This window comes from Oncorhynchus nerka, linkage group LG27 (assembly GCF_034236695.1).
Source record: "Oncorhynchus nerka isolate Pitt River linkage group LG27, Oner_Uvic_2.0, whole genome shotgun sequence".
NCBI lineage: Eukaryota > Metazoa > Chordata > Actinopteri > Salmoniformes > Salmonidae > Oncorhynchus > Oncorhynchus nerka.
Genome location: NC_088422.1, coordinates 5,098,538 through 5,112,741, shown reverse-complemented (window position 1 = coordinate 5,112,741; position 14,204 = coordinate 5,098,538). Strand labels below are relative to the sequence as shown.

Below are 14,204 nucleotides of genomic sequence, written 5' to 3'. Positions count from 1 at the left end.
GTTGAGTGTGTGTTGTGTGTTGTGTTGTGTGTTGTGTTGAGTGTGTGTTGTGTGTTGTGTTGTGTGTGTTGTGTGTTGTGTTGTGTGTTGTGTTGTGTGTTGTGTGTTGAGTTGAGTGTGTGTTGTGTTGAGTGTGTGTTGTGTTGTGTGTTGTGTTGTGTGTTGTGTGTTGAGTGTGTGTTGAGTGTGTGTTGTGTTGAGTGTGTGTTGTTTTGTGTGTGTGTTGTGTTGTGTGTGTGTTGTGTTGTGTGTTGTGTGTTGTGTGTTGTGTTGTGTGCTGTGTGTTGTGTTGTGTGTTGTGTTGTGTGTGTGTTGTGTGTTGTGTGCTGTGTGTGTGTTGAGTGTGTGTTGAGTGTGTGTTGAGTGTGTGTTGTGTTGAGTGTGTGTTGTGTTGTGTGCTGTGTGTTGTGTGTGTGTTGTGTTGTGTGTTGTGTTGAGTGTGTGTTGTGTGTTGTGTTGTGTGTGTGTTGTGTTGTGTGTTGTGTGTGTGTTGTGTTGAGTGTGTGTTGTGTGTTGTGTTGAGTGTGTGTTGTGTTGTGTGTTGAGTGTGTGTTGTGTTGTGTGTTGAGTGTGTGTTGAGTGTTGTGTTGTGTGTTGTGTTGAGTGTGTGTTGTGTTGTGTGTTGAGTGTGTGTTGAGTGTTGTGTTGAGTGTGTGTGTTGTGTTGTGTGTTGTGTTGAGTGTGTGTTGTGTGTTGTGTTGTGTGTTGTGTGTGTGTTGTGTTGTGTGTGTGTTGTGTTGAGTGTGTGTTGTGTGTTGTGTTGAGTGTGTGTTGTGTGTTGTGTTGAGTGTGTGTTGTGTGTTGTGTTGTGTGTGTTGTGTGTTGTGTTGTGTGTTGTGTGTGTTGTGTTGTGTGTTGTGTTGTGTGTTGTGTGTGTGTTGTGTTGAGTGTGTGTTGTGTTGTGTGTTGTGTTGTGTGTTGAGTGTGTGTTGAGTGTGTGTTGTGTTGAGTGTGTGTTGTGTTGTGTGTGTGTTGTGTTGTGTGTGTGTTGTGTTATGTGTTGTGTTGTGTGTTGTGTTGTGTGCTGTGTGTTGTGTTGTGTCCTGTGTTGTGTGTGTGTTGTGTGTGTGTGTGTTGTGTGTGTTGTGTGTGTGTTGAGTGTGTGTTGAGTGTGTGTTGAGTGTGTGTTGTGTTGAGTGTGTGTTGTGTTGTGTGCTGTGTGTTGTGTGTGTGTTGTGTTGTGTGTTGTGTGTGTGTTGTGTTGTGTGTTGTGTTGAGTGTGTGTTGTGTGTTGTGTTGTGTGTTGTGTGTGTGTTGTGTTGTGTTGTGTGTTGTGTGTGTGTTGTGTTGAGTGTGTGTTGTGTGTTGTGTTGTGTTGTGTGTTGAGTGTGTGTTGAGTGTTGTGTTGTGTGTTGTGTTGAGTGTGTGTTGTGTTGTGTGTTGAGTGTGTGTTGAGTGTTGTGTGTGTTGTGTTGAGTGTGTGTTGTGTGTTGTGTTGTCTGTTGAGTGTGTGTTGTGTGTGGAGCAAGACAACTGGATGAAAACGGCTCATCCTTACTCATCCAACTGGATGAAAACGGCTCATCCTTACTCATCCAACTGCATGAAAACGGCTCATCCTTACTCATCCAACTGGATGAAAACGGCTCATCCTTACTCATCCAACTGGATGAAAACGGCTCATCCTTACTCATCCAACTGGATGAAAACGGCTCATCCTTACTCATCCAACTGGATGAAAACGGCTCATCCTTACTCATCCAACTGGATGAAAACGGCTCATCCTTACTCATCCAACTGGATGAAAACGGCTCATCCTTACTCATCCAACTGGATGAAAACGGCTCATCCTTACTCATCCAACTGGATGAAAACGGCTCATCCTTACCCCTCCAACTGGATGAAAACGGCTCATCCTTACTCATCCAACTGGATGAAAACGGCTCATCCTTACCCCTCCAACTGGATGAAAACGGCTCATCCTTACCCCTCCAACTGGATGAAAACGGCTCATCCTTACTCATCCAACTGGATGAAAACGGCTCATCCATAAACCAATTTAGGACAACAAAATGACAAACGTTTTATTTTTTATTTTTCCTCTTTCGACTTGTTCTCAGGCTTGAGGTCTCTTTCCCAATGAATCCGTTTTAGAGATTAGCATTGCTGTTGTGTTGTCTTGAAACCCTGCTTGAATAGCTGGGACTCAGTAGCAAGCCTTGACAGGCCATTTCCTCCCGATGCAGAGCTCCATAGAGACGCAGACGGCGGCCCAAATGGGACCCTATTCCCTATATAGTGGTGCCCTAAGGGACCTGGTCCAAAGTAGTGCACTACACTAGGCCCTGGTCAAAAGTAGTGCACTACTATAGGCCCTGATCCAAAGTAGTGCACTAAATAGGGTGCCATTTGGCACAGAGACAGGGACAAAGATAATAGGGGTCTTCCTGCTTGCAGACGGAAACAAAGCCCCTGTTTTAACTGCAGGTGACATCATAAACAGGAAATGCATTCATGATCACACAAGGATTACACGTGTCAGGGTGGTTATTCCCTATATCCAGCTGATGCTGAGAATGTCTCTGATGGGATGTACAGTAAAATTGAATATGTTCTTATTTAAATGCTAAGAATGAATAGAGACGAAATGAAAAGGGATATTTTTTCTCAATAAAATATACATATTACTAAATAGTAATGTAGTTATGCAATGTTAGTGAGAGTGACTAAACATAATGTGTATCTGGCTCAGTGGAGTTGTGGTGTTCAGTCTTGTTCTTAGTCCTAAGGTCAGCTCTATCTCAAGGCAACAAATGTGATTGGTTAAGTTTAGGAAATAAATGTGGGTGATTATGTATAGGCAAATAATTCCAAATGTTTACGATTAGGCTTAACGGTTGGGTTAGGTTTTTGACAGTAAATGTTTAAGTTTAAAACTCCAGTTTATAGTGAGATATAAGTCTCTTATTCCTTCCTATGTTCAGGTGAAGCTGGACCTGGGCTCTGGTGAGCGGTTGCTGAGATCAGAGAGCAGCACCCAACTAAACGACCTGGCCTGGCACACTGCTGAGCTTCTCCACGACCGCCATAATGTCACCCTAACTATGGACCAGTACTCCCACACCAGCCTCAGGATGCCTGGGCACTGGTCTCAGAAGCAGGATCTTACCATTCAGGATGGGCTGTACGTCGGCGGGTCTGGAGGCCTGGACAAGCTCTACCTACCCAATGACCTAACAGGATTCAGGGGGTGTGTGGACCAGGCTGTTTTCAACGAGAACAACATGTTATCGTCGTTGAGACCGTACGCTGGATTCAAGAGTGTCTATGAGGTTTCTTTGGGCTGTAGTCCCCAGTTCTTCGCTAACGAGGAGGACCCTGTTAGTTTCTTTAGTTCAAGAGCGTATGTCTCCCTGCCACCCTGGAACGTCTCCCACAACCAGCAAGAGGCGCTGTTTGAGTGTGTGGTTCACACCTCGGCTAAAGAGGGGATTGTCTTGTACAACTCGGCCAGACAAGGGGACTTTGTGGCAGTTGAAATCCAAGAAGGGCTGCTGGTGGCCATCGTGGGTAAAGGAGGCACCAAGACAGAACTTAAATCCCTCACCTTTGTCAATGACAGGAACTGGCATTCAGTGAAGATGTTCTTCACCCCCAAGACCCTACAGCTGACAGTGGACAAGGAGACAGTGAAGACTAGCATCAGCTCTCGCTCCAAGGGACTTCAGCTAAGAGGGTCGCTGTTTGTGGGGGGCATTGATGACAGCACACGTTCAGAAGTCAGGAAGATGGGTCTGGTGTCTGTGTTGGGAAACAGAGTCCGAGGAGGTTCTTTTAAGGGCTGCCTGAAGGACATGAAAGTCAATGGGGTCATGATGGGTCTGCCTAATGCTGTAGTCACTAAAGATATATCAGTGGGCTGCGAGCCGGAGAAAGAACCAGAGCCCTCGACCACGATGGGTTCAACTACTATCCCGACTGTCCCCAACTCCCGGTTCGATCCCACTTCGGTCACCCCTACCCCAGAATTCCCTATGGTCACTCTGGCCAGGGGGCTGGACAAGAAGTACGGGGCCAACTTCGTGCTGCTCAGGAACCTTGTAGTCTCAGAGGGCGGACGTGGGTCTCTAGAGTCCAAGCACATCAAGGTGCTCCTGGACTTCAAGAAGCTCGGGGTACGCCAGTCTCAGATCATGTTCCGGATCCAGGAGCAGCCGGTGCACGGTCAGATACGATTGGATGTGGACCAGGACCAAGAGGAGAACATCTTTAGCATGCTGGACCTGTGGCACGGCAGGGTGATATACATCCACGGAGGATCAGAGGACCCAGAAGACTTTTTCACTTTCTCTATCTTCTCTTCCTCCAGGAAGGAGGTTCCCACATACCTACAGGGGACGAGAAGGTACCGCTACAACATCACAGTGACCCCCACCAATGACGCCCCAGAGCTCAGCCTGCCCCAGGGGAACCTTTTCGTCCTGTTGGAGAATTCTAGAAAACTCCTAACCAAAGAGGTGTTGAAAGTCACAGACATTGACAGCAACCACACCGACCTGGTCTTCTCCATCCTGGGGAACCTGAACCCTGACGCTGGTTATCTGGAGGTGGGAGATAACCCCGACACTGCAGTGACCACGTTCTCCCATTCTGATCTGGAGGAAGGGAAGGTGAACTATGTCCACACTGGGGTGAGGAACTCCAGGATCGTGCTGAGGGTCAGTGATGGAGACAAGGTGAGCAACACAGTGGTTCTGAGGATCATGGCCATAGGTTTGGAGTATAAGATCGCCAACAACACTGGGCTTGAGATCATTCAAGGTGAGGTAGCTGTGATCAGTAACAAGCAACTGGCCATTCAGACCAATGCCGTGAATCAAGTGGTAGACATCCGATATGATGTCGTCGAGCCACCTCAGTATGGGGAACTTCAGAGGCTTCACTCCAGCGGAGAATGGAAGCCCACCGGTTCTTTCTCTCAAAGGCTGCTGGAGAAAGAACGCCTTCGGTACCTCAGCACTTTCCAAGAAATCCAGACTGCCACTGCTACGGATGACTTCAAATGCAAGGTCACTGTAGCAGGAAGAGTTGACACTGAACTGGTCTTTCCAGTCACAGTGAAGTGGGTACATTATAACCTAGTCAGGAACGTAATGGCCGATTTGAATAAAGTTCGGAAAGTGACGTTGGACTCACAGTATCTTTATGCCACGGTGGACATTGTGACACTGTCCGAGGATGATCTTCACTTCAGAGTTCTCTCCTCGCCGAAGAAAGGACAACTTCTCCTTGTTAACGAGTTATTGAAGAAAAACTCAACTTTCAGCCAAAGAAATGTCACTGATCTAAAGGTTCTATACGAACTGGTCGACAGACCGTACGAAGACACGAGTGACACGTTTAAATTCCAAGTGTTCTCCAAGCACGCTCAATCACAAAGTTACCATTTCCAGATCTCAATAAAAGCTGACGTCAACAGCGTATTTATAAGAAACGACAAACTATCTATAATGGAGGGAGAGAGTAAACTCATCACAAAAGACGAGTTGTTTGCAGAGACTCTTAGCACCAAGGAGCTGTACTACACCGTCACAAGAAGCCCTAAACACGGGAAGCTGCAACGCATCAACCTGTCCAACTCTAACGCCAGTTACAACAACATCCTAACGTTCAGCAACCAGGATCTCTTGGAGGAGCGCGTCATGTACATCCACGACGACACAGAGACCACTCAGGACCAGTTCACATTCATAGCCTCCACTAGTCAGGAGTCCAAATCCTCCGTCACGGACGATGAGGTCGGCTCTAAAGAAGGGACGTTTAACATCTCCATCCAGCTAGTTAACGACGAAAAGCCGGTGCGCGTTGTCGATAAAGTTTTCCACGTGGTGAGGGACGGGCAGCGGTTGCTAACCCTGGACGATCTCTGTTACCATGACGCAGACTCGGACTTCAGCGACGGGCAGTTGGTCTACACGCGACGGGGAATCCCGATGGGAGACCTGGTTCTGGTGAACGACACCTCTCACAGGTACTTTCTCTTTTTTTTATTTTTTTTATACATATTAATGATATAATGTATTTTGACTGTCTATGGATGTTTTATATTGTCTCAAACCTATGCCCTTGGGGCGGGAGGGTAGCCTAGTGGTTAGAGCGTTGGACTAGCAACCGGAAGGTTGCAAGTTCAAATCCCCGAGCTGACAAGGTACAAATCTGTAGTTCTGCCCCTGAACAGGCAGTTAACCCACTGCTCCTAGGCTGTCATTGAAAATAAGAATTTGTTCTTAACTGACTTGCCTAGTTAAGTAAAATTAAAAATTAAATCCATTGGTGGTCCACAATGTTGTTTTTACTCTTTAATATGTCTTGTCAATTGGCTATGTAGACTGGATGAGGAGGCTAGGCTCTGTACCTTAAGACCACCTGGTGTGTTAGTGTTGTGGGCCACAGCAAGGGTTTTCACATCTCTCCTCTGGGACTCCCAGATGTTCCATGTAACTATTCCACAGCTGATTCAACTTGTCAACTAATCATCAAGCCCTTGAACAGATGAATCAAGAGAACTCAGCAGGGCTACAACAAATTACCGTGACTTCTGGGACGTCTGGGCTACAACCACTGGACTACAGAATACAACTGTTTTGTTGTATTGTGTGGAGTGACACTTTATTAAACTTTCCTGACCTCTGACCTCCAGGCTGTTCCAGTTCACCCAGAAGGAGCTGGAAGAGAAGAGAGTGTTGTTCCTCCATCGTGGCGTGAACTCCGGACGCTTCGTGCTCTTCGTGTCTGACGGGAAACACTTAGTCTCCACTCTGCTGGACGTCAGCGCCCACGACCCGTTCCTGAGCCTCGGCAACAACACAGGTATGTGTGTATATATTTCATATGTTATATGCAGAGTATTTTCCAATGGACCCTTTCGCTAGGGGCGGCAGTGTAGCCTAGTGGTTAGAGCGTTGGGTTAGTAACCGGAAGGTTGCAAGGAAGGTTGCAAGTTCAAACCCCCGAGCTGACAAGGTACAAATCTGTCATTCTGCCCCTGAACAGGCAGTTAACCCACTGTTCCTAGGCTGTCATTGAAAATAAGAATTTGTTCTTAACTGACTTGCCTGGTAAAATAAATAAAAATAATCCCCAACTCCCTTTGGTTATTGTTACAACCTCGGACAACATTTTTCCCGGGAAGCCCGATTCCCTATTCAACCCACTGGCCAAATCCCCTCACAATGATCTCAACCTGTGTTTCTAATACACAGTGAACATTAATACGGACTACACTCTTGGGTATGTTGTCATTACAATTTGTTCACGGGAACCTGGTGAAATTTATAGTGTAGTTAGACACTGAATGGCTGTCAGCATGAAGTCAATTCTATAACCCCTTTTTGGAGCTAACTAGTCAATTCTATAACCCCTTTTGGAGCTAACTAGTCAATTCTATAAGCCTTTTTGGAGCTAACTAGTCAATTCTATAACCCTTTTTGGAGCTAACTAGTCAATTCTATAACCCCTTTTTGGAGCTAACTAGTCAATTCTATAACCCCTTTTTGGAGCTAACTAGTCAATTCTATAACCCTTTTTGGAGCTAACTAGTGGTCTCAATTCGTATCCTGATGTCGACATTAGATGGGGAGTTGTATTCATAACATAGCTAATTTAACTAGCTAACATGCATTTTGAGAAAAAACTGTTATGGCTAGCTAGAAAACTCTGTTGTTGCCATAACCCTCACTGTATTTCATGAGATTAAAACTCTGTTGTTTCCATAACCCTCACTGTCTTTCATGAGATTAACATTCTGTTGTTGCCATAACCCTCACTGTCTTTCATGAGATTAAAACTCTGTTGTTTCCATAACCCTCACTGTCTTTCATGAGATTAAAACTCTGTTGTTTCCATAACCCTCACTGTCTTTCATGAGATTAAAACTCTGTTGTTGCCATAACCCTCACTGTCTTTCATGAGATTAACATTCTGTTGTTGCCATAACCCTCACTGTCTTTCATGAGATTAAAACTCTGTTGTTGCCATAACCCTCACTGTCTTTCATGAGATTAAAACTCTGTTGTTGCCATAACCCTCACTTTTTTTTTTTTTGTTGTCTGAGATTGTCGGACCCGACAACGGTTGCTATCCATTGGAGCGTTGCGATTGGTTGCCTAAACTTCTTCAGCGGAGCTTAGAGAAGAGTCAATTGGATGATTATATAAAATGCCTTTGGAGTGTAGTCAGTCTTGCTTAAGCTGCCCATTATTTTGCCCTTGTGTGAACAAAGACCACTGTGAAAATGTCTGTTGATGCTATTGTGCCCCCCCCCCCCCCCCCGCTACGATTCATTTTTTGTCATCCTCAATTATTGTTTCTGTGTGTTGTTGCTGTGGCAACTCTTTTTTTTCATTACTTTATTTGTTAATTCATCCATCCATTTATTCATTGATTAATCCATTCACAGGTCTGTTGGTCCAGAAGGGAAAGGAAGTGACCGTAACCACCGGTAACTTCAGCGTCCTCACGAACCTCAATGTCCGTGATGACAGCGAAGTCACCTACAAGGTGTCCGAGCCTCCTAAGAACGGCTGGCTGTATCGCCACGGAAACATCTCAGTGGAGTTTACACAGCACGACCTGAAGAAGGGCCTCGTCTCCTATCGCCACGATGACAGCAAGAACCTGGCGGATTGGTTCAGTGTCATGGTTAAGGTTAAAGGTCACGTCCTGAATGCCAGAATCAACGTTAAGGCTTACCTGGAGAGCCATCAGAGGCCCCCTATCCTCCAGCACAACAACACCTTACTGGTGGAGGAGAGCAAACCTGTGAAGATTGACGGGAGTAGACTGGAGGTATGTATGTTGTATGGGTTGGGGATGAATGGATGAATGATTGGATGGATGTATGATGAATGATTGTATGGATGTATGATTGGATGGATGGATGTATGAATGATTGGGTGGGTGGATGTATGAATGATTGGGTGGGTGGGTGGATGGATGGATGTATGAATGATTGGATGGATGTATGAATGATTGGATGGATGTATGAATGATTGGATGAATGATTGTATGGATCGATGGATGTATGTATGAATGACTGGGTGGATGGATGAATGATTGGATGGATGTATGAATGATTGGATGGATATATGAATGATTGGATGAATGATTGTATGGATCGATGGATGTATGTATGAATGACTGGGTGGATGGATGAATGATTGGATGGATGTATGAATGATTGGATGAATGATTGTATGGATCGATGGATGTATGTATGAATGACTGGGTGGATGGATGAATGATTGGATGGGTGGGTGGGTGGATGGATGAATGATTGGATGGTTGGATGTATGAATGATTGGATGGGTGGGTGGATGGATGGAAGGGTGGATGGATGGATGGATGATTGGATGGATGATTGGATGGATGATTGGATGGATGAATGATTGGATGGATGGATGGATGGATGAATGATTGGATGGGTCGGTGGATGGATGGAAGGGTGGATGGATGTATGAATGATTGGATGGGTCGGTGGATGGATGGAAGGGTGGATGGATATATGAATGATTGGATGGATGAATGATTGGATGGATGGATGGATGAATGATTGGATGGGAGGATGGATTGAATGGATGTATGAATGATTGGATGGATGGATGGATGAACGAATGAATGATTGGATGTGTGAATGGATGAATGATTGGATGGATGAATGATTGGATAGATGGATGAATCAATGAATAAGTTATTGTGTGGATGTATGAATGACTGGATGGGTGGGTGGATGGATGGATGATTGGATGGATGTATGGATGAATGAGTGATTGGATGAATGATTGGATGGATGGATGGATGAATGATTGGATAGATTAATGAATTATTGGGTGGATGTATGAATGACTGGATGGATGAATGATTGGATGGATGGAAGGGTGGATGGATGAATGATTGGGTGGATGGATAATTGGATGGATTAATGAGTGATTGGATGGATGGATGAATGATTGGGTCGATGGATGGATGGATGATTGGATGGATGAATGAATGTTTGGATGGATGAATGATTGATGGATTGATGGATGAATGGATGGGTGAATGAATGAATTCATGATTGAATGAGTAACTGGGTTGGGAATGTGTTAGTGATTGAAGATTAGAATATTAGATTAGAATATATTTGTGTTTTGTTTAGCAATATTTCTACACAGTTTTGTCATGTTATCTACATATATGTCAGTATTGGTTCAAGTCCTTCAGGATTCCGGGTACAGTATTTATTCTAACTCCTGAGCTTCAGTCAAGTAACACGTCAAACACGATGCCAAGTGATACACCAAACGTCAACTAACCTCTTTAGACACCAAACATCTCAGAGGGTTGTATCCCAAAAGGCACCCTATTCCCTATGGGGACCTCGGTCAAAAGTAGTGCACTATATTAGGGACTAGGGTGCCATTTGGGACGCGGGCATACTCGACAGTATATAGCCTCTGTCCACTGTGTCTAGCCTCCAACCTCTGTCTGTCTCTCTGTCTGTTCCAGGTGACCCACGAGGACAACCTGCCATCTGAGATTGTATTTACAGTGAAGGTGGCTCCGCTACACGGGTTCCTGCGGCGCTTCGTGGAGGCTGAGGAGCAGTATATTGGAACAGGACAGACCCCCGTCCAAACCTTCTCCCAGGAAGACATAAATGCTGGCAACATCCAGTACATGCAGACGACCCCCAGCCAGGTCTACTGGGCTTGACTTTTTGTTCTTCTGTATTTTACCTTGAATGTTTAGAGACAGAAAGACAGGAAAGTAAAGAAGACAATGTGTGTCAGAAGGGTGAGGGCTGACATGCAGACAGACCCTGGCCAGGTCTTCTACTACCAAGACAGACAGACCCTGGAACCAAGACAGACAGACCCTGGAACCAAGACAGACAGACCCTGGCCAGGTCTTCTACTACCAAGACAGACAGACCCTGGAACCAAGACAGACAGACCCTGGAACCAAGACAGACAGACCCTAGCCAGTTCTACTACTAACAAGACAGACAGACCCTGGCCAGGTCTTCTACTACCAAGACAGACAGACCCTGGAACCAAGACAGACAGACCCTGGAACCAAGACAGACAGACCCTGGCAGGGTGGTTGGACTTGCCTTTCTTCCACTAACAAGGGCACACTTGTCTTTTCTTACTACTAACCCCCTCTACTGTACTTTAAGTTGAATGGATAGAGAGTGAAAAAGAGGCAGGGAAGTAGGGAGAGCGGTGTGTCTCAGAAGGGTGAGGGTACTATCCATTAGACTAGACCAGACCACCCCAGGCCACTGCACTGGTCCTTACAAGGTTGGGGTCAATTCAGGAAGTAAACAAAATTCCAATTCCAATTTTTCTTAATTTGAAAAGCATGGTAATTTCGGTGTATTTATTGAATTGACTGGAATTTTAAAGGACTGTTAAATGACTTAAAGGTCAATGTAAAACTCTCTTCTTCCTGTTTAGGTCAACGACACATTCCTATTGGACGTCTCTAACGGTGTCACAGAGGTCAACAGTATCAGGATATCCGTGGACATAATCCCCCGCCTCATCCCTCTCCAGGTATTCTTGTTTTGTTCAAGAATTATTGTTTTGTTTTGTTGTAGAATTATTGTTTTGTTGTAGAATTATTGTTGTGTTTTGTTGTAGAATTATTGTTTTGTTGTAGAATTATTGTGTTGTTTTGTTGTTGTAGGATTATTGTGCTATCATACATTTTTATGTACGTTTGTAAATTAGTGTATAATTAATCTATGACTGCAGGCTTCCAATAAATGCTATTACTTCTACCACTACAGGTGTCCAATTTCACCCTGAGAGAGGGCGGGGCCAAGGCCTTGACACAGGAAGTGCTCAGAGTCACCAACCGACACTTCTCTGGCCTCAACTTCCTATACAGTTTGACTGAGCCGCCGCAGAACGGATATATTGAACATTCACGTTACCCCGGTGTTCCTGTGCTGTCTTTCACCAGACGCCAGGTAAGACTCTTGTTATTCTCTCTCTTTTTTTTTTGTCATGTTGAAGTAGGAGACATTAAAATACTGTATATGTAATCCTACAAAGATTTTTTTTTCATATTTCGATAGTATTTTTTTTTTTGCGGATGATATCAGACAAGAATATACATTTCTACACAACCTAAAACTATACTATATAAGTTCCTCAGGATCCTTGGTTTAGATTGATTACACGAGATGATCTAATAGCACACTATAAGCAGTTCATAGACACTTGTAACAAGTCTTATAATGCATTATGGCAGCGTCATAATGCATTATGACCCTGTATGACTTAAGTAAAATGTTACCTCTAACTTCTTCACCTCCATGATTCTTTTATCGACACTCAAAAGACACCTTACATTAAAGTAACATTTCAAATCAAAGTTTGACTCCATTTTGACCTTCATGCCCCCCTCTAGGTGGAGCAGGAGTTAATCTACTACATACATGACAGCAGTGAGACCTTAGAAGACAACTTCACTGTGGTGGCCAACGACACAGGCCTGAGGAAACAGAGCTCTCCCTGTACCGTGTACATCCAGGTCACAGCCGTCAACGACCAGCATCCAGTCATCACCGCCAACAGGGTCCTCAGGGTGAGTCCTCTAGTCCTCACTGACCAACAGGGTTCTCAGGGTGTGTCCTCTAGTCATCACTGACCAACAGGGTCCTCTGGTCTAAAGTACCACTATATAGGGAATAGGACTCTGGTCTATAGTAGTACCACTATATAGGGAATAGGGTTCTGGTCTAAAGTAGTACTACTATATAGGGAAATAGGGCTCTGGTCTATAGTAGTACCACTATATAGGGAATAGGGCTCTGGTCTAAAGTAGTGCACTATATAGGGAATAGGACTCTGGTCTAAAGTAGTGCACTATATAGGGAATAGGACTCTGGTCTATAGTAGTACTACTATATAGGGAATAGGGCTCTGGTCTATAGTAGTACCACTATATAGGGAATAGGGCTCTGGTCTAAAGTAGTACCACTATATAGGGAATAGGACTCTGCTCTAAAGTAGTCTATAGGGAATAGTCTATAGTAGTACCACTATATAGGGAATAGGGCTCTGGTCTATAGTAGTACCACTATATAGGGAATAGGGCTCTGGTCTAAAGTAGTACCACTATATAGGGAATAGGGCTCTGGTCTATAGTAGTACCACTATATAGGGAATAGGGCTCTGGTCTAAAGTAGTACCACTATATAGGGAATAGGACTCTGGTCTAAAGTAGTGCACTATATAGGGAATAGGGCTCTGGTCTAAAGTAGTACCACTATATAGGGAATATGGCTCTGGTCTAAAGTAGTACCACTATATAGGAATAGGACTCTGGTCTATAGTAGTACCACTATGAAGGGAATAGGACTCTGGTCTAAAGTAGTACCACTATATAGGGAATAGGGCTCTGGTCTAAAGTAGTGCCACTATATAGGGAATAGGACTCTGGTCTAAAGTAGTACCACTATATAGGGAATAGGACTCTGGTCTAAAGTAGTGCACTATATAGGGAATAGGGCTCTGGTCTATAGTAGTACTACTATATAGGGAATAGGGCTCTGGTCTATAGTAGTACCACTATATAGGGAATAGGGCTCTGGTCTAAAGTAGTACCACTATATAGGGAATAGGGACTCTGGTCTAAAGTAGTACCACTATATAGGGAATAGGGCTCTGGTCTAAAGTAGTACCACTATATAGGGAATAGGACTCTGGTCTAAAGTAGTACCACTATATAGGGAATAGGGCTCTGGTCTAAAGTAGTGCCACTATATAGGGAATAGGACTCAGGTCTAAAGTAGTACCACTATATAGGGTATAGGACTCTGGTCTAAAGTAGTGCACTATATAGGGAATAGGACTCTGGTCTAAAGTAGTACCACTATATAGGGAATAGGGCTCTGGTCTATAGTAGTACCACTATATAGGGAATAGGGCTCTGGTCTATAGTAGCACCACTATATAGGGAATAGGGCTCTGGTCTATAGTAGTACCACTATATAGGGAATAGGACTCTGGTCTAAAGTAGTACCACTATATAGGGAATAGGGCTCTGGTCTAAAGTAGTACCGCTATATAGGGATTAGGACTCTGGTCTAAAGTAGTGCACTATATAGGGCTCTGGTCAAAAGTAGTGCCACTATATAGGGATTAGGGTGCCATTTGGGATCCAATATTGGTTATTTTTGTTCTGACTGGTGGCTGGGTGGCAGTTCGTCT

The 14,204-nt window shown here is 44.5% G+C and overlaps 1 protein-coding gene across 1 annotated transcript in view; it reads left to right on the top strand.

The window, feature by feature from the left end:
* LOC115127035 (chondroitin sulfate proteoglycan 4-like) overlaps nt 1–14,204 on the top strand; it is a 118,022-nt gene that overhangs the window by 38,809 nt on the left and 65,009 nt on the right. The window contains exons 3-9 of the mRNA XM_065011336.1: nt 2,925–5,971; nt 6,641–6,810; nt 8,399–8,787; nt 10,486–10,677; nt 11,439–11,537; nt 11,774–11,956; nt 12,400–12,576. Coding sequence (XP_064867408.1) covers nt 2,925–5,971; nt 6,641–6,810; nt 8,399–8,787; nt 10,486–10,677; nt 11,439–11,537; nt 11,774–11,956; nt 12,400–12,576 — 4,257 coding nt within the window. The remainder of the gene's footprint in view (nt 1–2,924; nt 5,972–6,640; nt 6,811–8,398; nt 8,788–10,485; nt 10,678–11,438; nt 11,538–11,773; nt 11,957–12,399; nt 12,577–14,204) is intronic.